The sequence below is a fragment of the Globicephala melas genome, chromosome 1 (assembly GCF_963455315.2).
Source record: "Globicephala melas chromosome 1, mGloMel1.2, whole genome shotgun sequence".
Taxonomy (NCBI): Eukaryota; Metazoa; Chordata; class Mammalia; order Artiodactyla; family Delphinidae; genus Globicephala; species Globicephala melas.
The window spans coordinates 58,931,685-58,957,751 of NC_083314.1; the positions used below are offsets into that span (position 1 = coordinate 58,931,685).

The 26,067-nt window shown below is 33.9% G+C and overlaps 1 protein-coding gene across 3 annotated transcripts in view; it reads left to right on the top strand.

Annotated features, from left to right (window-relative positions):
* Positions 1 to 26,067, top strand: part of KIFAP3 (kinesin associated protein 3) — a 158,413-nt gene that overhangs the window by 36,341 nt on the left and 96,005 nt on the right. For all 3 annotated transcript variants that reach the window (XM_060296557.1, XM_030875504.2, XM_030875507.2), the window contains exons 6-10: positions 2,673 to 2,772; positions 4,002 to 4,126; positions 6,307 to 6,405; positions 13,095 to 13,273; positions 23,675 to 23,837. In XM_060296557.1, coding sequence (XP_060152540.1) covers positions 2,673 to 2,772; positions 4,002 to 4,126; positions 6,307 to 6,405; positions 13,095 to 13,273; positions 23,675 to 23,837 — 666 coding nt within the window. The remainder of the gene's footprint in view (positions 1 to 2,672; positions 2,773 to 4,001; positions 4,127 to 6,306; positions 6,406 to 13,094; positions 13,274 to 23,674; positions 23,838 to 26,067) is intronic.

Sequence of the window (26,067 nt, forward strand, 5' to 3'; positions counted from 1 at the left end):
CCCCCGCCACCCCCCATCTCCACCAGTGAAGGGGCTTCCTAGTGTGTGGAAACATTTCTTCCTTCACAGCTCCCTCCCAGAGGTGCAGGTCCTGTCCCTATTCTTTTGTCTCTGTTTTTTCTTTTGCCCTACCCAGGCACGTGGGGGGTTTCTTGCCTTTTGGGAGGTCTGAGGTCTTCTCCCAGCGTTTAGTAGGTGTTCTGTAGGAGTTAGTTGTTCCACATGTAGATGTATTTCTGATGTATTTGTGGGGAGGAAAGTGATCTCCTCGTCTTACTCTTCTGCCATCTTGGAGGTCTCTCCCCAGCTTAGTTATTGAATATTCCTCCTTTTCCCAGAGATTTGAAATGGTTTTTCTGCTATATGCTGGCCAGTTTTTTATTCAATAGATACTTCTTGAAAGCTTATTCTGTGCCAGATACTGTTCTTATATATTCATAGATATGTTTTGATGCTCTTTTTTCTTTTCCATTGATCTGTTTGATAATTTCCATACTAATATCATACTGTTGTTGTTATGTTTTGTTTTGTACTTTGACTAGAGTTTTAGAGTATGTAGGAGAAATGTTCCAATTTGTTGTTTTCTTTTTTTTAATGTGGTGTTTCTGGTCTTTGTATGTTTTCTTATATATTGTTTTGAGATCACTTTATTATATTCTCTGAGAAAATCTTAACAGAATTTTAATTATGATTGCACTCAAATTATAAATTAATTTTGGGTTATATTTTGATCTGTTGTAAACTTTGTAATTTTCTTTTGGTTTATTTCTTCATAACCTGCTCTGTATAATTCCTATAGCTGTATTTTTATTGAGACATTTTTCTGTTCTTTAGTAAAGAAGAAAAATGCTGAATTTGTGACATTATAGTACATCATTTTCCAAAGTATATTCTAAGAAATGCTGTATCCTCTGGATTATAAGGATGAATGCCTTTGGAAATACTGGATTAAGCAAAGCTAAACCAGATTCTTTATTAAGTAGGACTTTTTTAGAGCTTTTGCATATTACCTATTTATTTGACTTCAGAATAATTGTGTTCAAAACGTATATTATACCAGTGTTCTGTATTATGAATATGAATAATACTGTGAAATGCTATTATAGGGTGTTTTTAAGTTTGTATAAAAAAATTCCTCACTAAGTGGATTAGTAATATAGTGAATTCTTGTTGTTTCATAATCTGAATGGCCAGAAAGCTCAAATAAATGAAATACTTTCATTACCATAATAAATACTTATAATGCAGTCTACGAAGTACAATAGATCCTCAATGCCTATTATAGAAAGTTGAATTATGATCACTATATAATACACAGATATTTTAATTTTTAATGATTTTCAAGATTTAGTCAGCTATGTAACAGTACTAATTTGACACTAGTCTCATTACTTTATGTTTACTTAATGTATAGTAATTCTCATTAATCAATTCATTACCTTTTTCAGGAAAAAGGTGTAACAGGGATATTTATCAATCTATCCTAAAGCTAGTTTCGTTAAAAATTTTTTGCTCTATTTATGTCCGTTGGCATCAATTTAACATGACATTAAAATATTAGACTTATTTTTCTGTGTATAAGTTTTATTTGATTATTAATTTGCTTTAGTGAAGTCAGTGTTAGCCTGCTTTAAACTGCTCATTATTTTTTTAGACTTAATCTAGTTTTTCACTTATTCATGAACACATTAAATCAGATGTTAAAAAAAAACTGGCACTGCAGTAGCAAGTGGAAATGAAAATTAAGAAATAAATTTTTTTATTGTCACCCATAGTATACTTACTATGTTACTTTATTTAAATCATATTTTATTTTTCTATTTACAGTTAGACTTAAAGCTGCATGTTGTGAGTTTTAGTATTTCAGTTTTAAAAATAGCTTTCTGTGTTGGAAAGAAGCATCCTACTTTTTGTCCCAGTTCTATCTTAGCTTTGTTATTTATTTATTTATTTTTAACATCTTTATTGGAGTATAATTGCTTTACAATGGTGTGTTAGTTTCTGCTTTATAACAAAGTGAATCAGTTATACATATACATATGTTCCCATATGTCTTCCCTCTTGTGTCTGCCTCCCTCCCACCCTACCCATCCCACCCCTCCAGGCGGTCACAAAGCAGCAAGCTGATCTCCCTGTGCTATGCGGCTGCTTCCCACTAGCTATCTACCTTACGTTTGGTAGTGTATATATGTCCATGCCTCTCTCTCGCTTTGTCACAGCTTACCCTTCCCGCCTCCCCATATCCTCAAGTCCATTCTCTGGTAGGTCTGTGTCTTTATTCCTGTTTCACCCCTAGGTTTTTCATGACATTTTTTTTTCTTAAATTCCATATATATGTGTTAGCATACGGTATTTGTCTTTCTCTTTCTGACTTACTTCACTCTGTATGACAGACTCTAGGTCTATCCACCTCATTACAAATAGCCCAGTTTCGTTTCTTTTTATGGCTGAGTAATATTCCATTGTATATATGTGCCACATCTTCTTTATCCATTCATCCGATGATGGACACTTAGGTTGTTTCCATCTCTGGGCTATTGTAAATAGAGCTGCAATGAACATTTTGGTACATGACTCTGTGTTATTTATTGATAGTAGACATTTAAAACCAACTACCCTTTATATCAGAGGCAAGGTGAGTGATCATTTTTGTACATCCCCTTTTTCTTTAGAAACTGCCCTTGGTGCATTAGCAAGAGTCCTCAGAGAAGACTGGAAGCAAAGTGTTGAGTTAGCTACAAACATAATATACATCTTTTTTTGCTTTTCCAGGTAAGTGTAAAAATTAGGAAATAAAAGTACTGATCTATATCTATTTCTCTCTGTCTGTGTCGTTGATTTAGATAGTAGATCACTAGTTTTCTCAGTCTTCTTATGTATCTAACTATGCTCTGCCTCTAAACTTCTATTTCCGATTCTCTGTCCTCTTTGTTGTTCTGTCTTTCTTTCAGTCTACACTAACCAATGCATATACATGTACAGTAGGATGATATAGTGGTTTAGAGTTTAAGAGTTATGGGCTCTGGAAATGGACTCTGGCTTTGAATCCAAGTCCTGCTGTATATTAGCCATGTGATCTTGGTTACATTACTTAACCTTTCTGTGCTCAGTTTCCTCATCTGTAATTGTGGATAGTAATAGGAGCATCCTCTTCAGGAAGGTATAAGAAAAAAGCCTGACGCAGAGTAAGTGCCAGTAAATGTTACTGTTTTATATACAGTTGATCCTTTTTTCCACTAAGTATGTACTACCATACTACACGGTCCCCCAGTTGAAACTGTGGATGCAGAACTGCAGATATGGAGGACCCACTATAAGTTATACTTAAATTTTTGATGATACAGAGGGTTGGCACCCCCTTGCATTGTTCAAGGGTCAACTCTCTGTGTGTGTGTGTGTATACACAATATATGTTTGCAAACACATACCTGTTATGTATTCATGTATTTTATTTATACACATATATTCTTTAGAAGGATACTTATTGAGACATTGTGAAAAGTTTCTCACTTCTCAGAAATTCTAGGGAATTTCTTGCCTCTGTTCTAAAAATGTGTCAGCATTAGCAAATAAATATTTACTGAATAAATACTTGGATGAATAAATTGTCTAGGAAACGTATGTAAAACCTGATGGCTAATACTTCACTAGTTTATTTCCTGGTATCAGTTTTATTCAATAATAGTATTGTTATATTATTAGTTTTGTTAGGTGGTAGTCTGAAATTTTATTTTGAGGGTATCTGAATAGTTAAAATGGTGGTTAATTACAAAAATGTGTTTTGTGTAATTTCTAACTTAAAAATAATTACATGTTGTGTGTTAAAATATATTTAATCTCACAATTTCAAGTCTTCCTAGTATACTGTGGGCATATTCATTTATTGAAATACGTATATCAAGTCTCTTTTACATTGTTTGTACCAGTGTTTATCCAAAACAGATTTCCTGAAGTCACAAAATGTATTCCTTTAAATACATACTAAAAACTCTTCTTTAAAGCTTTTCTCAGTTTCATGGACTTATCACTCACTATAAAATTGGAGCTCTGTGTATGAATATCATTGATCATGAATTAAAAAGACATGAGCTTTGGCAAGAAGAACTTTCTAAGAAGAAGAAAACTGATATCCTTTGAAGCGGCATTTCACCCCACTGTTGCCTATTGCTGTGAGCTTTGGATGGAGAGGATTTTGTTTTGTTTGTCATTCACCTTACTTGAAAAAATGCAAGAGTGTGCGCTGAAGGTTAAGATGAAGATTGAAATTATCAGAATGAATATAGTTTTACATATTGTTTTTAATCTTTTTACAACTTTGATTAGGTGATAAGCTAGAGGGAATAGATAATAGTGGTCCTGGATAACTGAATTGGTGAGTCTCTAAGTGACTGTGCTATTTTGTCCCTCAAGATCCTTTAGTTAGCTGAAGTCTGGCTCACCACTGTTTCTTACATGGTTTTCTCTGTATAATAAGGTGACTTTGATTGGAATGAGTGTGAATTTGGTGAAGAACATAGTTTTAAATTCTATTTTTCTAATTATTAAAAAAGTATTTTTGGACTTACATACAAATTTGAGATGCCTGCAGAAGCATAGAACCTGTGAAAGGAAGCTTAAAAAGAATCAGTTTTAACCTTTCAGTACAAGAATCTTTTCTGCAACTTCCCTTACAAATCGATTATTTAGTCTCTTCTTTATCATGTCACTGCTTATTGATTTAGCTCATTCTGTGTTTTGACATTCTATTTATTATAATGGTTTTTTGCTTAGTGTACTAAAGTCTACTTCCCAATAACTTCTATCCCTTGATTCTAATCTTGCATACTGAAGCAAGATAGAATAAGGATATTTTCTTCAATATCACATTTCTTATATATGAAGATATTTGTCATATTTCTTCTACAACTTTAATTCTAAATTGAAGGTCCTGGCTTATTCATATCTGTCTAATATGACATGTTTTGCAGATGACAAGTCATACAGGTAACTTTCTTTTGAACCCAATATTTATTGATCTCTTTTAAAAAGTAAAAATATTATTTCTGTTGTGCCCAATATCTCATGTTTTCTACCTCCCCTTCGTGGAATACACAAGGCACTATAAAAATACACCCTCACACACACACACAGATTTGACTTTTCTTAATTAGGATCTTTATAGGTTTAGACATTTTCTGTGTGTGCTGTAAGCTTCCGACATCTAGATTGGTGTTGACTTAAACCATGTGGACAACTCAATAATCCTGGAGACTTCAGGTCATTTCTTGAGTCCCAAGTTTCCTGAATATACCTAAAATTCATTGAAACTAAGGAGGGGGCAGGATACAGAGAGAACCACTAATGGGACTTTTAGCAATCATTAATTTATACTTTGTGATTGCTTGGTGACAAGAACTGATCTTTTAGGACATATCATATTCCTATAAATATTAGACACCATTGAATGTAAGATACACCATCATTTATGAACCACTACAAAAGGAGAAAGATGCTTCCAATTAAAACTATGACATATCATGGATTATAAGATATATTCAAATTCTGGAGATGTTAAGATGTGCAAAAAATGTGTCTCAGAATCAATGGATTACAATAATTGAAGGAATATAAAAATGACCTATCAGAATTTTGGCCATTTCTCCTAAAATATTTCTATTTTATTAAGTCTTAAGTTTCCTTGTGTTGTGATGCAAGTAACATTCAACAAGGGGGATTTTTTGAGCGCTTGGGGATCCTGAAGTCATACTGAAGTAATTGGTTATTTCTACAGGTGTCCAAGGGACTATTTGGGGCTATAAGATATAATTTTTAAATTTTGTTTTTCTCTAACTTTGGGATATTTCTCTTTTTGTATGTAGTCTGAAGAGGGTGCTAAAAAGCTTTAGATATAATCAACGTCCTTTCAATATACTAGACATCTGTCCGAAGTGGAATTCACTATTCTTATTAACTAAATCATTCTTTAAGGCTATAACCTTTTTGATTCATGGACCTATTTTTTAATCTGGTGAAAGTTAGAGACTTGTGCACATACCTAAAATATTTACCTACAATTTCTGAGGATTCAAGTACTTGGTGAAGCCTAAACATGTGTTCACCCAAGGTCTGCAAGCACATGCTCGAGCACTTGGTTAAGAAGATTTGTTATAACACAATTGTGCAGGGAATAATATTTTAATTAAACTATTGGTTACAGAAAATAACTGGATAAAATTGCACATAAAATTTATTAGCACTGTTCTTCATAGTATTTTTCATTAGGTTTTCTTTGCTTCAATGAATATGGATGATCCTTAACTTGTTTACTTGATGAAGACCCTGAAAACCAAACCTTGAGAAAAGATTATGAAAAAACCTTTAAAAAATACCAGGGGCTTGTGGTAAAACAGGAACAGCTCTTACGAGGTATGAATACCTAAGCAATGAGAATGCAACAAAGTTCTTACTACACATTCAGCTTGTTCTATTTTTGTCAGATAAATAAAGCTAATACCAGACTAATTGAAAGTTCTGTGAATTTTAATGTACTACAGAATCTTCTGTCTTTAGCATTGATAATGATGTTTTAAATTTCACTCCACTATCTTTCTACCAAAAAGCCCCATTCAGCTCTTAAATGTATAAATTACATTCTTGAAATTGTATTGATCAGAAAGGATTTTTTAATCCAACGTATGACCTTTTCAATAATAAGAATCTTGTCTCTCAAACCCTGCTATATGTATCTTATATGGTGACAATTTTGTTGCTTTCCTAGGAAATTGATGAAAAACTTTTCAAAATATTTCTCTTTAATAAAAAATAGTCTCCTCTTTCTGGGGTTTGTTGAGAGATTTAACAGTTCAATAGTATGGTTTCTCAGTCATTGATAGGATGCAAAATCTTATGTCGTGAGTAAGAATGATGTGGGACTTTTAAGTGTGCATTCAATTCCTGCTCTGTAGCTGACTATTGATTTTTTCCCCCAGCTTTATTGAGATATAATTGATATATAGCACTGTGTAAGTTTAAGGTATACAGTGTAATGGTTTGATACAAGTATATGTTCCAGAATGGTAACAAAATTACCATTTTGTTGTTGTTATGGTGAGAACATTTAAGATCTGTCATAGCACCATTCAAGTATACAGTACAGTATTTTTACCTGTAGTCACCACACTGTATATTAGATCCTGGAACTTACTCATCTTATAACTGAAAGTTTGTACTCTTTGACCACCATCTCCCCATTTCCCCCACAACCCAGTGTCTGGTAGCCATCAATCTACTCCTTGTTTCTGTGAGCTCAGCGTTTTTAGATTCCACATATAAGCATATAACTGAGAACATATAGCATTTGTCTTCCTCCATCTGACTTATTTCATTTAGCATAATGCCCTCAAGATCCATCTTTATTGTGGCAAATGTCAGAATATCGTCCTTTTTAATAAACAAGTAATATTCTATTTTATATATATTATATATAATGTATAAGTAATATATGTTATATATTTTATATAATATTTTATATAAAATATACATCACATCTACTTTATCCATTCATCTATGTATAGACACTTAGGTTGCTTCCACATCTTAACTATTATAATGCTGGAGTGAACATGGGGGTGCAGATATCTCTTTGAGATCATGGTTTTATTTCCTTTGGATATATACCCAGAAGTAGGATTGCTGGGTCATATGGTAGTTCTGTTTTTAACTTTTTGAGGAACCACCATACTGTTTTCCAGAGTGGCTGTACCAGTTTATATTCCTGTCAGCAGTACACCAAGGGTTGCCTTTTCTCCACATTTTGCCAGCATTTATCTCTTGTCTTTTTTTTTATTTTTAAAGAAGATGTTGGGGGTAGGAGTTTATTAATTTATTTATTTTTGCTGTGTTGGGTTTTCATTTCTGTGCGAAGGCTTTCTCTAGTTGTGGCAAGCGGGGGCCACTCTTCATCGTGGTGCACGGGCCTCTCACTGTCGCAGCCTTTCTTGTTGCGGAGCACAGGCTCCAGACGCGCAGGCTCAGTAGTTGTGGCTCATGGGCCTAGTTGCTCCGTGGCATGTGGGATCCTCCCAGACCAGGGCTCAAACCCGTGTCCCCTGCATTAGCAGGCAGATTCTCAACCACTGTGCCACCAGGGAAGCCCTATCTCTTGTCTTTTTGATAATAGCCATTCTGACAGGTGTGAGGTGTTATCTCAGGGTAGTATTGATTTGCATTTGATGATTAGTGATGTTGAGCATTTTCATGTGTCTGTTGGCCATCTGCACGTCTTCTTTGGAAAAATTTCTATTCGGATCCTCTGCCCATTTTTTAATTGAGTTGTTTGATTTTTCGATGTTGAGTTGTGTGAGTTCTTTGTGTATTTTGGATATTAACCCCTTATTGGATATATCATATGCAAATATCTTCTCTCATTCTGTAGGCTGCTTTTTCATTTTGTTGATAGCTAGCTTCCTTTGCTGTGTAAAAGTTTTTTAGTTTGATGTAGTCCAATTTGTTTGATTTACTTTTGTTTCCCTTGCCTGAGGAGAAAAATTATTGCTAAGGTTGATGTCAGAGAGCATACTGCCTATGTTTTCTTCTAGGAGTTTTATGGCTTCAGGTCTTACATTTAAGGCTTTAATCCATTTTGAGTTTATTTTTGTATATGATGTGAAAAAGTAGTCGTCCAGTTTCATTCTTTTGCATGTAGCTGTCTAATTTTCCCAACACTATTTATTGAAGAAGCTGTCTTTTAGCCATTGCATATTCTTCTTGCCTCCATTGTTGTAGATTGACCATGTAAATGTGAGTTTATTCCTGTACTCTCTATTCTGTTCCATTGATCTATGTGTCTGTTTTTGTGCCATACCATACTGTTTTGATTACTGTGGCTTTGTAGTATAGTTGGAAATCAGAGAGCGTGGTATCTCCAGCTCTGTTCTTTGTAAAGAACAAAGCTGGAGATATTGTTTTGGCTATTCGGGGTCTTTTTGTTTCCACGTACATATATATTTTAAATTGTTGTATTTTCTTTTGGGAGTGATCCCTTTATCATTATGCAATGTCCTTCTTTTTCTCTAGTTACAGTCTTTGGTTTAAAGTCTATTTGTCTGATATAAGTATTGCTACCCCATTTTTCTTTTTGTTTCCATTTGCATGGAATACCTTTTAACATCCTCTCATTTTCAGTCGGTTTGTGGCTTTAGATCTGAAGTGATTCTCTTATAGGCACCATATGCATGGGTCTTGTTTTTGTATCCAGTCAGCCACTCTGTGCCTTGATTGGAGCTTTTAGTCCATTTACACTTAAAGTATATTGATACGTATGTACTTTTTGCTATTTTGTTCATTGTTTTGGGTTTTTTTTTTTTTAACAGTCCTTTTATGGTCCCTTCTTTTGCTCTCTTCCCTTGTGATTTGATGTCTACCTTTAGTGTTATGTTTGGATTCCTTTGTCTTTTTTGTGTGTGTTATCTATTATAGATTTTTGGTTTGTCGTTACCATGAGGTTTTTATATATATATATCTGTTATAAACCTTATGATACATTATTATTTTTGTATAGACAGCCAATTTTACTTTAAAGATATTTAAATATTAAGAAAATAACCTTATATGTTTACTTATATAGTTACTATTTCCACTGATTCACTATTTTTTGTTAGATTATGTTTCTGTCGTCATTTTCTTCTGTCTGAAAGATTTCCTTGTATATTTCTCACAGGATAGATTTACTAATGAATTATTTTATCTTTTTACATCTGAGAAATTCTTTTTTTTTCTTTTTTGAAATATTTTTACTGGTTTATAATTCTAGGTTGACAACTTATTTCTATTTTCTAAACATACTGTTACACTGTTGACATGCTTGCATTGTTTCTGATGAGAAGTCTGCTGTCATCCTTATCTTTTCTTCATCTATATATGAGGTTTTTTCCCTCCAGCTGCTTTAAAATGGTCTCGTCATCATTTGTTTTTACCAGTTTGATTATATTGTGCTTTGGTGTAGCTTTCTTCATGTTTCTTGTTCTTGGATTTCACTGACCTTATTGGGATTGTGGATTTATATTTTTTATCAAATTTGGAAAATTATCAATTATTATTTCTTCAGGGACTCCAATTACAGGTATATTAGGTCACTTGACGTTTTTTCCATAGTTTACTGATACTCTTTACATTTTTGCTGTTGTTTTTTTTCTTTGTGTGTTTAATTTTGGATAGTTTCTAGTTATGTCTTCAATTTCACTAATCTTTTCTTCTCCAGTCTCTAAACTGCCGTTAATTCCATTTAGTATACAATCTCAGGCATTGTAGTTTTCATTGCTAGATGTTTGATTTAATCTTCTGTATATCCTCCATGTCTCTACTAAACTTTTAGAAAATTTAGAATACAGTTATATAACTATTTTGATGTTCATGTTCGATCATTCTAACTGTGGTGTCAGTTCTAGAACAGTTTGAGTTAGCTGATTTTTCTTTTCCTTACAGGTTGTGTTTTCCTGCTTTTTTGGAATGGCTAATAATCTTTGATTGGAGGCAGGACAATGTGAAATTTTCATTGTTAGGTGATGGATATTATTTTATTCCTATAAATATTCTATTCCTGAGCTTTATTGTGAGACATAATTAAATTATTTGGAAGCAGTTTGATCCTTTTGGATCATTCTCATAAGATTTGTGAGTTTGGACATGAGAAGCATTTAGTCTAAAACTAATTATTCCATACTACTGAGGCAAGGCTCATGTGAGAACTCTACCCAGTGGCCCATTAATTATGAAGTTTCCAGTATAGCTGGTAGAAAGAGGCATTATTTCCAGCTCTGTGTGCATGTCATGTATTTTTTCTTCTAATTCTTTCATTTTGTTCTGCCCCCAGCCTCAGATTTGTAACACATGTGACTAGTCAGTACTCTGCTCAATATGTAAAGTAGACCTCTGCAGAACTCTGGAACTCTTCTCTTTTTGAAGCTCTGTCCTCTCTGGTATTCTTTTCTGTGAACTCTAGCCCCTTTGGCTTTCCTGGTCCCTTGCTTCCATCTCTTCATTCAAGAATTCTTTGGGGGCTTCCCTGGTGGCGCAGCGGTTGAGAGTCCGCCTTCCGATGCAGGGGACACGGGTTCGTGCCCCGGTCCGGGAAGATCCCACATGCCGCGGAGCAACTGGGCCCGTGAGCCATGGCCGCTGAGCCTGCACGTCCGGAGCCTGTGCTCCGCAACGGGAGAGGTCACAACAGTGAGAGGCCCGTGTACAGCATAAAAAAAAAAAAAAAAAAGAATTCTTTGGGGTTCTTCTGGGATTTTTCCTTATCTGTTTCATGACCTGGAATCTCTCAAGACAGTATTCTGGGCCAATCATGGGCCAGGTCATTTGTTTCTTATCTCTCTGGGATAACTATCCATCATCATCTGGTGCTCAGTGTCCTGAAAACCCTTATTTTAGTCTTTTTGTTGTTGTTGTTATTGTTTCTGGTGAGGGTTTCCAATCTGGTCCCTGCTCCTCTTATGTATTAATTTCCCAGAGTTGCCAAAACAAAGTACTGCAAACTGGGTGATTTAAAACAATAGAAATTTCACAGTTCTGGAGGCTAGAAAGCCAAAATCAAGATTTCAGCAGGGCCATGCTGCCCCTGAAGACTCTAGAGAAGAATCTTTCCTCGGCTCTTCCTAGCATTTGGTGGCTTCTGGCAGTCCTTCGTGTTTCTTGGCTGTGGCTGCATCTGTTCATTCTCTGCCCACATCTTCACATGGCCTTCCCACTGCATCTGTCAGTTATGTCCTCTCTTCTTATGAGGACCCCAGTCATTGGTTTCAAGGACTACGTTAATCTATTATGACCTCATCCTAACTAGTTACATCTGCAAAGACCCTGTTTTCAAATTACTTCGAATTCCTAGGTTCTGGGTGGATGGAAATTTGAGGAGAACACTATTCAACCCACTTACATCTGTCTTGGTTGCAAGAAGAAGTCTACTATATGCTTTTCCAACACAACTTTAAAACCTTTTATTAGTGCCTTGCATGGAAAGTCAGCATGGTGCAATAGTGTAAATGTGTGAGCTTTGGTTTCTGGTGGGTTTTCTTGCTGTGTGGCTAGGGCAAGGTATTTAACTTCTCTGAATCTGGGGTTCCCCATCTGTAAAAATTTTTATAGTATTTCTTGCCTCGTAAAATTGTCTTAAAATGGGTTACTGTTTATATATCAACTAGTACAGTGCCTGGCATATAGTAGGTACTTAATTAGTGAGAATTGCTTTTCCATTTCAAATATTTGTTAAATAAAAGTTTATATGTATGCATATATATTTTTCATAAAGGTTTAGAGATGGTTTATAAGAGTACATAAAATGAAATACTAAAAAAATTGAGCAAAATCCAGACAATAGGAGAGCAAAAAGACTATATTGGCCATAATATTCTCTGTAATTCTGACAGAAAACTTTCAGGTTTAACTCTGAAGCTTCCTGTCAGTCAAGGCCAAATGGAAAACATTATCTGTTACATAATCTCATTGTCAAAAGGGAACAATTAAATGAGTTTCTTGTGAGAATGTAAGCATTTTTATTACCAGTATCTAAAAGAAATTTTACTTAGAACTAGTAGACAGTGGCCTCAACTTTGGTTAGTGTAACAGTTATTTTACTGAATTTCATATGGCCGTTTTCTGTAGACTATCAAAAACTCATTTTGAATATGAAAAATAGGTTTTAGTATCCTTAAATTCAGCTCTAGCTGTACTCTACATTTTTTAGCACAGCAGCCCCTAATTGTTGAAATTTTACCTTGTTTTCTACATGCTTGCCTGTTTTATTATTTGCTAACATATACGTTTAATTGACATTTGATTACAATTAACCTCTTAGCTCCAAGAGGGTAGGAATCATTGACTTATTTTGGTTATTGTGTCTTTCTCAGCATCATAAGAATATTATTTTATATATAAGTTTTGTTTCATATAGCATATATATCAATAATAATAGTTTTCTAATGAATAAATTAACTAGTTAAAATTTTCAAGATAATATACTATCTTCTACATCTGTTACTTTAATGGGTAGAAATGATTTATTAAATTGTTGATTCAATATGCCAGTTATTTAACTCTCATTTATTTTACTTTCCTAGTTGCTCTTTATTTGCTTCTGAATCTTGCTGAGGATACACGTACAGAGCTGAAGATGAGGAACAAGAACATAGTTCACATGCTGGTGAAGGCTCTTGATCGGGACAATTTTGAGCTGCTTATTCTAGTTGTGTCATTTTTGAAGAAACTCAGCATTTTTATGGAGAATAAAAATGATATGGTAACTTACATTGAAACAGCCCATGTTCACCATTTTTGAGTTAGAATATTTTGATAAAAAGTAAACACATTATCCCCCTACTGAGATAATTCTAAATGAAAATTTTACAATGGCAGTAACTCACTTAAGTGGCTTCATTAAGAAATATATTTCATATTAGTTAATTATCCAGATAATTAAAGTTTTCTGGATAAAAATATTTTCCTAATATATTGTACAGAATGAATCTTTCCATATTAAACATAATATATAGAAAGTAATTTTAACTTTAGATTGTGTTTCAGAGTCATCTGGCCTTATTATTTTCCCCTAAGGTACTTTTCTCCTGCATTTCTGGTATTAGTGTGTGGAATTACAGTTTAGCCCAATCTGTTTCTCATTTATTATTCCAATTGGTAGCTGCAACCTGTTGATTCTGCTTAAGTATCTCTTGAAGCTATCTGTTCTTTCTATTCCCAGTGCCATTGTGTTAGTTAATGCCCTCTTTATTTATACACTCTTCATTTCTTGTTTGAATCATTACAGTAGGTTCCTATTTGCCATCTTACATTGTGTTGATGCAGTTGTCTTTGAGAAATAGTACAAATTGATCATATATTATTTCTCCAGCTGAAAAATATGTATAATATAGAAATATAGAGAGATGGAATAAAAAAATCTGCTTTTTTCCATGTCATTAAAAAGTCTTTGTAAGCACAGTGTTATATTAAATAGATCATACATTAACCATACCTTGCCTTCAGATACTTAAGTTGTTCATAATTTTAGCTATTATAAATAAGACTTCAGTGGACACATTTGTACATGCATCTTTGTCTGTATTTCTGTTTATTTCTTAGGATAGATTTCTCAAAATGGAATTATTGGATCATTGGCTTTAACTCCATTGGAAACTATTTTAGAACTGCATGTTAATACAAGTCATTATGTGACTGTGTATTATTGGTATAAGTGGATTCTCCTTCAGATAGTCTAAATATATAGTAGTTCTACCTGTTCTTTTTCCTTCTTTTAAAATCTAATGAGCTAGGAAGTAGCTTATGCTTATTGAACAATATGGCGTGCTCTTTGAAAACCTGAGACTGATTAATTAGATTTAATAAGTGCCTTGAATTCTGATACTTGGAATACATGAAATTTTATTTTATCCACAGATATTTAGTATGTGTCATTTTCATCATTAGTTTTGATGATTATTGATGATCACTGTGTCTGATGCTCTTTTAAGATTGAATTTACTTAATCAAAAACATGTTTTTGTTTTTATCAATCTTATATTCAAGAATAATATGACATGGTGATATATATACTCCTGAGTATAGTTAGAGTGTGGCTAAGTAGTCGCTTCTCCTTGCTGTAAGTTGAAATATATTCTTCCATTTATCTGTTTAGAATAAGTTCACCTTTATTAGGTTTGCAAAATTCAAATTGATTTGCCATAAGCATGTGTCTACTGTGCATTGCTTAGTTTTGTATTTAGATAATACTCTTCTTATGTGTTTATTCTGTCAAAACTGATCTCAGGTATATAATTAAAAATTATTTTCTGGTAAAATCATAGATTCAGAAAATAGAATATAAATTGCCTCATCAAACCTCAGTTTTTATTGGGGAGGAAAAACAGGTTCAGAAAAGGTAATTCATCCAAGGTCATAAGAATAATTTGATTGGCAGGGTTTTTAGGGTAGATGTTATGAATTTCATCTTTTATTGTGGAAAAGAATTCATTTTATTTAAGGGTGTTGTATAGAATTAGGATTTTTAGAGCTCAGCTGGACCTTATCTCTATGTTTACATTTTGTAGATTAACTCCTAGTTTTACAGATGAAGTAACAGAGGATTAGAGAGGTTAAGTAATTTGCTCAAGGAAATATCTCCAGGATTCGGCTTCCTACTCCTTTTCTCTGCCTCCAAGGCAAAATTTATTTTTGTTTTTATTTTATATTGTTTTTTTTTAAAAAGATTTTTAGCAAGACTAAGTATAAGCAATTTTTAAATGTTGGCTTTCAGAAACACTGAAAAATAATTACTTAAAGGTTGAAATAAATTTGCTTGTCAGTTTGATAAACTGTCACTTTGTAGAGAACTTTTAATAAAAGTACTAATTAACTATAAATTCCATTTTAGAGACATAAAATTAAGAGGGTTTTGCATGTTGAGACAATGACTAAATTTAGCTTTGGGCATTGGGCTTTTATCAGCCAGAAACATGATTAGAAGACTGTGTCTAGTGTTTAACTATCTGATTGGGCTACATGTTTTACATTCCATTCTTTGCAATGGAAATACAAATTAAAAAAAAAAACTCTCCAAGTTACTTTATTAAGTTTGCCATAACCACCAGTGTGTACTGTTGCTGTTTTGAAAGAAAAATATTACTTAATATAATTAGTAACAGATGAAGCCTGTGGCATTTTTATTTAAGAGGGATGGAGGGGAGGGATGACTGATCCATTTGTGAGGTTGTATTATTTATTTAAATAAAGTGTTCATTTTACTGTTATAATGAACTAATACTGACCTTGCTTTTTAGAGTTATATATTTTAAAGGAAGTTTACTTTGCATAAAAAATCTTTCAATTAATTATTTAAATTGAGTTTTCGTATTTTTTATGTAAATACAATATGATTAAAAGGGAATAAGTCATATTAGAATATGAATTTAAGAACAACAGAGAGGATATATATTCCTTGGGTTGCTTATTTTCTTATTAAGTTTTGAGACTTGTTTTTGCATTTTGAATATAAGTCTTTTACCAGTTATGTTTCCAAGTATTTACTACTTTTCTGTGGCTTGTGTTTTCATTTTCCATGAAGAGCAAAAGGTTTTAATTGTTATGAAATCAAGTATATCAAAAAAAATTTTAATAGATTGTATTTTGGTGTTATATCTAAGAAATCTTTTCTTTTTTTTTTGTTTTTTTTTTTGTTTGTTTTTTTGAAATCTTCTCTTAACTCAAGGTCACAAAGATTTCTTCCTGTGTGTTTTTCGAGGAGTTTTGTAGGGTTTGTGGTGGTGTTGTTTTTGTTTTAGTCTGTGATCCATCCATTTTTAGTGAATTTTGCAGATGGTGCAATGTATAGATCAATATCCATGTTTTGAATATGGATTTCCAATTGTTCCTGCACCATTTGTTGAAGAGACTATCCTTTCTCCACTGAATTGCCTTTGCACCATATTGAAATTGCCTTTGTACTGTTTTTGTTGAAAATCAGTTGGCTATGTATGTGTGGTTTTATTTTTGGACTCTTTTCTGTTCCATTAACCTATGTTTCTATGCTTTCGCTGATACATTTTTGTCGTGATTACTGTAGCTTTATAATCTTGAAATAAGGTAGTGTGAACCCTCAAATGTTGTTGCTGTTTTTCAGAATTATTCAGGCTATTTCAAATTCTTTATCTTTCCATATATTTAGAATCAACTAGTCTATTTCTTTAACAAAATATCCTGGAATCTTGATTAAGATTGCATTGAATCTATTGGCAGGATACAGTATATTGACCGTATTGAAGTTTCCGATACATGAACATGGTATAACTCTCCATTTATTTAGGTGTTTCTTGATTTCTTTCATCATTTCATAGTTTTAAGCATATGTATTTTGCACATATTTTGTTAGATTTATACTTAAGTGTTCTACCATTGTAATGGTAGCTTTTAAAAAAGAATCAGTTTCATGTTGTTGAATGATAGTACATAGATATACAGTTGAATTTTGTATATTGACCTTATGTCCTGTGACCTTGCTAAATTCATTTTTTTACTTGGGATTTTCTAAGTAGACAATTATATTACTTGTAAATAGAAAGTTTTATTTTGTCTATTCTTAGCTATATACTTTTTATTTCTTTTCTTTTGCCTTTTTTTTTTTTTTTTTGGTCTTACTGTACTGGCTAGGCCCTCTAGTATGATGTTAAAAAGGAATGCTGTGACTTGACATCCCAGCCTTGTTACTGGTTTTAGGAAGAAAACAATGTCTTTTACTATTAAGTGTAATTTAATATAGTTTTTTTTATAGATACTTCATTGGTTTAAGTAAGTTCTGTTCTAGTTTGCTGAGAATTTTTATCAGGAATGGTAGTTGGATTCTGTCAAATGCCTTTTCTGCATCAATTGAGATAATCACATGGTATTTCTTCTTTAGACTGTTAATGTAGTGAATTGTATTGGTTGACTTTCAAATGTTAAGCCATTCTTGCATTCAGCAGGTAAACACAACTTGGTCATGATATATTGCCTTTTTATATATTGCTAGATTTGATTAGCTAATATATTGTTAAAAATTTTTGTGTCTGTGTTTATGAGGGATTACTAGTTTATAGTTTCCTTATGATGCCTTGGTCTGGTTTTACTATTAGGGTAAGTCTGACCTCATAGAATGAGTTGGGAAGTATTCCCTCTTCAATTTTTTTGGAAGGGTTTGTGTAGAATTGGTGTTATTTCTACTTAATTGTTTAATAGAATTCACCAGTAAAAAAGTCATCTGGAGGTAGAGTTTTCTTTCTTTGAATTTCTTTAATACCTATAAGACTATTCAGGTTATCTGTTTATTTTTGAGTGGTAGCTTTGCAGTTTGTATCTTTCAAGTAGTTTTTCCATTTCATCAGTGTTGTCAAATGTATAGGTGTAAAATTTTTTGTACTTTTTCCTTCTTATATCTTCAGAGTCCAAAGGTCTGAAGTGACTTTTTCTGTTGCATTACTGATATTGGTAATTTGTTTTTCTCTCTTTCTCTCTCTTTTTTAATAGGTTAGTGGTTTATCAGTATTATTAATATTTTCAAAGAACCAGCTTTTGGTTTCATGTTTGATTTTTGGAGGATATTTTCACTGAATATAGAATTCTAAGTTGACATACTTCATAAATATCTCTGCATTGTTTTCTGGGTTGCATAGTTTTTGATAAAAAGTCTGATGTCATTCTTATCTTTTGTCCTCTATATATAGTGAGTCTTTTATTTTCTGCCTGCTTCCAAGATTTTATCTTTGATTTTCGAAGTTTGAATATGGCCAGGCACACAAGTGCATGTGTGTGTTGTATTCTACTTGGGGTTCTTTGAGCATGGATCTGTGTTTTTGATGTCCTTCATTGTTCTTGGAAAATCCTTAGCCATTATCTTTTCAGGTATTCCTTTTGTCTCTTTCTGCCTCTCTTCTACTGGCTTCCAGTTACACATGTTAATCCATTTGGTATTGTCTCATGGCTCTTGAATGCTGTGTTGCTGTGTTTTGTTCTTCTCGTTTTTATTTTTTTGGGGGGTGGGGTGGGGTTCAGTTTGGAAAATTTCTATTGACCTACCTCTGGGTTTACTAATCCTGGCATTAGCTATATCAAGTCTACTAATGAGCCCTTTGAAGTTTTCCTTCATCTTCGTATTATGTGTGTTGTGTGTTTTAAAATTTAATTCTTTTGGTATCATTTTTTTCTGTGAGATTATCTGTGTTTACATGTGTTTTTCATCTTTTCCAATAGAGCCTTTAACATATTAATCATAGTTATTTTAAATTCTCTGTCTAGTAATTATACAAGTCATATCTGAATCTGGTTCTGTTGATTGCCTTATCTCTTATCAATGGGTTATTTTCTTGCTCTTTCATGTATCATAATTTTTTGTTGAAAGCTAGATATTATGTGTAGATTAGTAGAGTGAGATAAATATTATTTATGTATGGAAATGGACAGACCTTTATTTTAGGTCTTTAATGTAGGGGGGGATTAAGTCATTTTTGTCAAGAGTTTAGCTATATTTGGTTATCCTCCAGGCACCATTAGCTTCAAATTCATCTAGCGTTTCTTTGTCTTTGGTAGAGTATTGATGGTCAGAGGATTTTTCTCATTGTTCATGTTCCACCCTCTATTTCAGGCTTTCCTAGCGTGCCTGTGACTCAAAGAGGCTTTCTCCTCATTTTAACTCTCCCCCAGTAATATACTGCTGTTATTTGTCACTTGGCTTTTGCTAATCTGGTGCCAGGGGCAGGGAGGGGATAAGAAAAGAGACTTTTTCCATTGTTCTAATTTAGTTTCAGGCTGGTCTTAGGCTTAACCTGTGTCCATGGTTTTCAGCAATGGGGCTTCCTAAGTCATCCTGTCAACACCTCTCAGGAATTTTTCTGTTTCCTTGCCCCAGCTGCAGTGGGTCTTCACCTATGCTTCAGATGTGACAGGATTTGCCATACTTCCCCAAGAGGCTTAAGTCTTTTTTTTTTTTTTTTTTTTTTTTTTTTTTTAGGGGAAATGGGAGAAAAAGATCCAGACAGGATTTTATGCCTTCTCCCCCGTGGCAGCTGTGCCCCTCTCCCAGACCCATGCCACTGAGGGGAAGTTTTCTTCCATCTCCTGTCCTATCCCCAGTTTTTCTTGTGACCCTCTGATAAGGTCCTTGGAAAAGAGCTTGCAAGTGGTTGCAAACTCCCTGAGCATCTGTAGCTTCAGTGTTCTACAGTCTCAGGCTACTTCACATTTGGCCTTTAGCTACTTGTTTAAAAGTTTTTGTGCAGTCTTCCTAGCAACTTCTGTGGCAGCTTTCTCTCCAGTGCTCTGCTCCATATAAACCAGTGCTCATGACCCTTATCTCCTTGGGGGTGCCTATTTTCCTTAATATCAGGCCAGTTGATTTCCGTGCAACCTCAGCTCTCTGGTTTTTTTTTTTAAGTTATGATTTTGTATTTGGATTTTTCTTGCAGTTAGAGTGGGAACCATATCCTTTCCAGATTTTTACATCCTTAGAGGAAGTTTGAGATTCTGCTTACTTTTCTTAATCACTAATGCCTCTATCTGACTAATTGCATGGCATTTTAGTTAATCTGACTACTTCTGTTTTCGCCTTCTTCCAATATATTCTCTACTTTGTAGTCAGAATGACAGTTTTTAAAGAGCTTCTCGAATGTTATATTTTCCATGTTACTTCGGGGCCTTTGTACACTGCTGTTTTTTCCATCTAGAAAAAACATCTAGCTCTTTTTTTACATCTAGCTCTTTCCTCTGCCTCTTCAATTAACGTTAGCTAATTTCTGTTCATCCAGTACGTTGTTCTTCCTCAGAGAAGCCTTCCTTGACAGCTCCTCACACTGAGATTATATCAGGTTTACTCCTTATATTCTCTCATGGTACTCTGTTTATTTCTCACATATAATATCACAATTTATACAGTTACAATTAGATAACTGTATAATTGTGTGTGAGACGGTTGTTTTGGTTTTTTAACTGTATTTCATGCTCTCTAGAATATAAGCTCCATGAAGACAGGAACCATTTCTTTCTTGTTCACCAAAATATACCCAGGGCTTAAATTAAGAAATATTTTTTGAATGGATAAATAAATAAAGCTGGAAAAGAAGTTATACACTGTAATCAAAGAAGCTACTGTAAGAATTACAGTTTTACATAAATGTGACAAATATTTGTCCCTGGCCTCTGTGGAAATTATTGTGTGAAGTTAACGAATGAATCCTGCAGCCTGCTTGGAAGACTAAACTAAGAGAAAGGGAGAACCAAAGTTAAAGAGTCTTTGGAGATGGACTTGTACTTTTTAATAAAGAGCTCTAGGATATGACTGCAGTGTGGCCATGGAGTATAGATACAGGTCTGAAGGAAAAATTGTTGTTGGTTTGTCAATTTACCATTTAAAAAAAATTGTTTACTCCTTGGCATGGAATGAAAGGAAAAAAATATATTGAGGCCTCAATTATTAATGTGATTTTTATGAGGTCAGTGAAAATTTACAATAAAGATATGGGAAGGGTGGTATAAATAAATGCTTTAGACCTCCCATAAAAGAAAAAGTAGAGCAAGGTTATTCATAAATATTTTGGTAATGAACAAGAAAAATATGTAGTTATATAGAATTTCTCTCCTTTTTTGGCTGTTTCTTTGTAACAATGATGGGAGATATTTTTATAACCAAATTTTTCTGATTATTACTTTAAGAAATGTGAGTACAGGGCTTACACTACCAAGTAAGTTCTGTCCTCTGATTTCTTATCCTAAAACAAGCTCTCTTGAGGCAATTTCATAATCTTCTAGAGTGGGGATCAACAATCTTTTTCTGTAGATGGCTAGAATAATCTGTATTTTAGGCCTGCCCTTCATATGGGCTCTGTTGCAACTACTCATCTCTGCTGTGTAGCATGATAGCAGCCATAGACAGTTTATAAACAAATGAACGTGGCTGTGTTCCAATAAAACTTTACTTATGAAAACTGAAATTTGAATTTCAAATAATTTTCATGTGTCATGAAATATTTTTCATTTTTTTTCAACCATTTAAAAGTGTAAAAGTCAGAAACCATTTTTAGCTCTTGGGTTGTATGAAGACAGATGGCAAGCCAGATTAGACCCCACTAGCCATAGTTCACTGATCCCTGTTATAGAGTTTAAACTAGTACTCGTAGCCCAGCTTCTCTTCTGATTTTTGAAGATTTCCAAATATCCACTGAATATCATCTCAAACATGACAAAACTTTTAGTAATTTTTTGCCCTCCTTGTCCTACACCTGTTTTTCAATTTAAAGATCTTAGTTAATGGCACCTACATCCACCTTACTGACTATGCAGAAAAGGAACCTGAGATTGCTCTCCCATAGGCCTTCTTTCAAGATTGGCCCTGGGCTGGTGTCTAGAGACTTGGACTCAGGAGTGTTCTCACTGTTTCCTAACTCATACGTGTAGCTTACTCTTTACACAAGCAGTGTGGCTTAAGCTAAACACCTGCTTTCCTTCTCAGGGTTTGGAATTTTATTTTATGCTAGGCAGAGGTTTCCTATGTGACCAGCCCCGAATAAAAACCTTGGACATCGAGTCTCAGTCTCAGTTCAGTGCTGGAGCATGTTCTGTGTGATTCTATGAGGAGAGGGTTCTAAGAAGCTTACACCTGGCTTCTTTCAGACTTTGCCCCCATGTGCCTTTTCCCTTTTCTGATTTTACTTTGCATCCTTTTATTGTAATAAATCATAACCATGAATATGACTATATGTTGAGTCCTGTGAGTCCTCCTAGTAAATCGCAGGACCTGGTGGTGGTCTTGGGGATCCCCAACACACATTGACCAAGCCAAAAGCCTGAAAGTCACCTTCAAAGCTTCCTTTTCACTTCACATTCAAATGCTTTGACCATATCTTCTAAACACGTCTCAAATTATTTTTTCCTCTTCAACATCTTTGTCCTTTCTTTGATTCAGACCTTAATCACGTCTCACCTGTCTAAGGTAATATATTCTTGTGCCTGCCTTCAATCTCTACCTATTCCAGTCTGTCCTATACAGTGCCCCTTATTTTCACATTTTTGTGTATGTTTGTATGTATGTATGTTGGGTGTGTATGAATACATATGTATATGTGTGTGTGTTCTATTTATTATATATTATATTTATTATATTTATCTTTATATAAATATGTGTGGTTCTAGTCTGACCACATCACCCTCTGGACTTAAAATCATTCAAGGCCCTCTACTGCCTAAGGAATAATGTTAAACTTCTTAGCAGAGCATTAAAAGCTTTTTGTGATCTGTCCAACGTCTGTCTGTATAGGCTCCTGCCACTTCCCAACATATACTTTATACTATGGCTATATCAAAGCACTTGCAGTGCCTCAGACCAGCTCTTTTATGCATAAATGCCTATCCACTGTATTTTTCTTCTATTTGGATTACCAGTGTCTTTACCAGAGAGCAAATTATTATACATTGTTTAGAACTTTGTTCTGAATTTAGTCTTTTCTGTTCTTCTAGGTAGCTTGTAGCTCCTTCTACATTGTTTCTAGAGCGCTTCATGCATTCCACTTTTATCGTATTGTATTTAAATTATTTGTTTTATTTCTCTGCTGTGTTTTTAGACTGGAATCCTTAAAAGCCAAGACAGAATCTTGTTTAATCTAGCACAGGGTCTGGCACTTAGTAGGTGGAGTCCATAATGTGCTTTCAAGAACCCAAAGTAATTTGTCTTCCAGTTGATGCTATGAAATGAGGGAAGGAAGGGATGAACTGGAAATATATATTTCCTCCTGAAACGTTTGGTTTCAGAGGGGCTTCCCTGGTGGCACAGTGGTTGAGAGTCCGCTTGCCGATGCAGGGGACACGTGTTCGTGCCCCAGTCCAGGAGGATCTCACGTGCCGCGGAGCGGCTGGGCCCATGAGCCATGGCCGCTGAGCCTGCACGTCCGGAGCCTGTGCTCCGCAACGGGAGAGGCCACAACAGTGAGAGGCCCGTGTACCACAAAAAAAAAAAAAAAGTTTGGTTTCAGAGAAGTTTACAGATTAAAATGAGAGTAAATAAGTTAACACATAGTTACTTATAAAAAATATATACATGAGGGTAAAAACAATGAAAAAATAATTCTTTGTAATCTGTTTTCTTGTATTGTGCAATAGAGCCTGACTGCATTTGTATTATTACTTTACATAGGTGGAAATGGATATTGTTGAAAAACTGGTAAAAATGATACCTTGTGAGCATGAAGATCTGCTGAATATCACCCTCCGACTTCTACTGAACCTATCCTTTGACACAGGACTGAGGAATAAGATGGTACAAGTTGGGCTGCTTCCCAAACTCACTGCACTCTTAGGTATGCTTTTTAAAAATTAACGATAGTGTTGCTTGGAATTTCCGACATCACTAGAAAATTTAAGTCTGTCTTGAAAAGTCTGCTGAAAAAAAATCATTGTTTATATGTTCTTTGATTGGGTACCTAAATATAAGCAGAATGAATGAAAAATGACCTGTGCTAGGATTTCCATGGTGGTATAGAATGAAATGGAATAGGAACTTTTAGCTGTTTGACTTCATTTACCCCTGTGAAAATGAAACCAGAGTGAAAATATAAAAATACTACTATGGGAGCAAGAATGAAAAATTACTCTCTCTTCAGCATTTTTTTAAAAAGCAGGTATTGTTTAAGTTCTTATATTCTGCCATACCTTTAAAATACTCCTTACCAATATACAAATGTATGGAGCCTTTTTGTCATCAAGTAAAAAAGGGCATTTTTATATAGTGTCAGAAAATATTATATTGGAGGATTCAGTTTATACATTATTTTCTTTCAGCTATTAGCAAGATATCTATATAGTGAGGATGGATTCAAGAACTAACTCTTCTGTGCTCATACATAATGCTTCTCATGCATAATGCTTCTTAGCAAACTATGTAAAAATGCTTTTTGATCTGTTAAGTGTCTGTCTTCATAGGCACCTGCTACTCCCCAACATACACTTTATACTATGTCCATACTGATCCCCTTACTGTTCTCTAAACAAATTCTTTTATGCCTCAGTGCCTGTCCACCTGCTTTTTTCCTCCACCTGGAATGCCATTGCTTTTCTTAACGAGAAAGCAAAGTTTTACTCAGCTGTTAAGACTCTGTTTCTTTGTTTAGCACTGCAGCTTCATTCTTTTTTTTTTTGTAGCTTTCTCCATATATTCAAATATTTTTAAGCAGTGGAATAGTTGGAATGATTTAAAATTAAGTTTATTCTTAGCTATCTAATATCTGCGAATCCAGTCTAATTGACATCATCATTTGTTTTTTACAATACTAGAAGTAAAATTTATTGAATGTTTACTGTGACAGTTATTTTGCTGTGTGCTCTGTTTACATTATCTTATAGAATCCCCGTCTGAGATCTTTACCCGGGATTACACAGTTAGATAAAAGACAAAGCTCAAATTCAAACTCAGGTATATCTGCTGCTAAAGTTGGATTTATTAACTACTATAATAAACTACTATGTATAATAATATTAAGTTAACTATGATTAAGATAGGCAGCACTATAATTTAAAATTTCAGTTCTCCAAGTCCCCTTAAAAAAAGTTTTAAGGAAATTTATTTCTTACTTTTTTTCTCAGAAAAGGAAAACCTTTAGTCTGTTAGTCAGTCTAAGAACATTTGGTCCATTGGCCAGTCCACAAATATTACACAAGAGTTTTATTATGCATTTTAGAAGAAACTCTATTGAGGAGCACTTTCAAAAACTGCTTTTGGGGAACCAAAGAAATACTAATATCTAGTGAGGAAACAGGAAAACTTAAAAGTAAACTTGGTGGGCCTTTAATTTAATTTATGTGATCCTTTATTTATCATAAATCTAGCAGAATTATATATCGAATATCAGGTTAGATTCTTAGTGTATGAAGATGATAAGCTAAAGTCCTTGTCCTGAAGCAATTCATAGTCTATTTGGTTTGTTCAGTATCCAGTCACCTACTTTAATGAAACAAATAATTTAAAAGAGATTTTGGGGAAATTACTCATAGGGTACTCATTTCATATTTTGTTAACAAGTAGTAAATTTTGGCATATAAGATATTCAATACAAAAAATATTTCTTTCATCTCTCCTAGAGTTCATTTCTTGTGTCAGACTGTCTTATTAGAATTGTCACTTTTTCCTTTTAAACATGTCACGTTGGGCAAGTTACCCAAACTCTGATTTGATTTCCTCATCTGTAAAATGAAGATAATAATTATAACCAACTTAAGTTATTTTGAAGATTAAATGAGCTATTGCATGAACGTGCTTAGACAGTACCTGACATATAGTATTTTCTTAATAAGTGTTAGCTATAATCATTTTTATTACTAACATCATCATCATTATCATTTAATGTGAAGTGGATGTTCTGTAAGTGTTGCTGACTTACCTTTCTCTGAGCACAAATATCCTTCTTATAGATATTAAATCGCTGTTAACAAACAAGGTAGCTTATTTATTTTTACTTCCCTGTGATATACGTGCAGTTTAATTCAGTTTAAGTCAGTAAAATGTTGCTAATCTGCTATGGCAGAGCATAATGC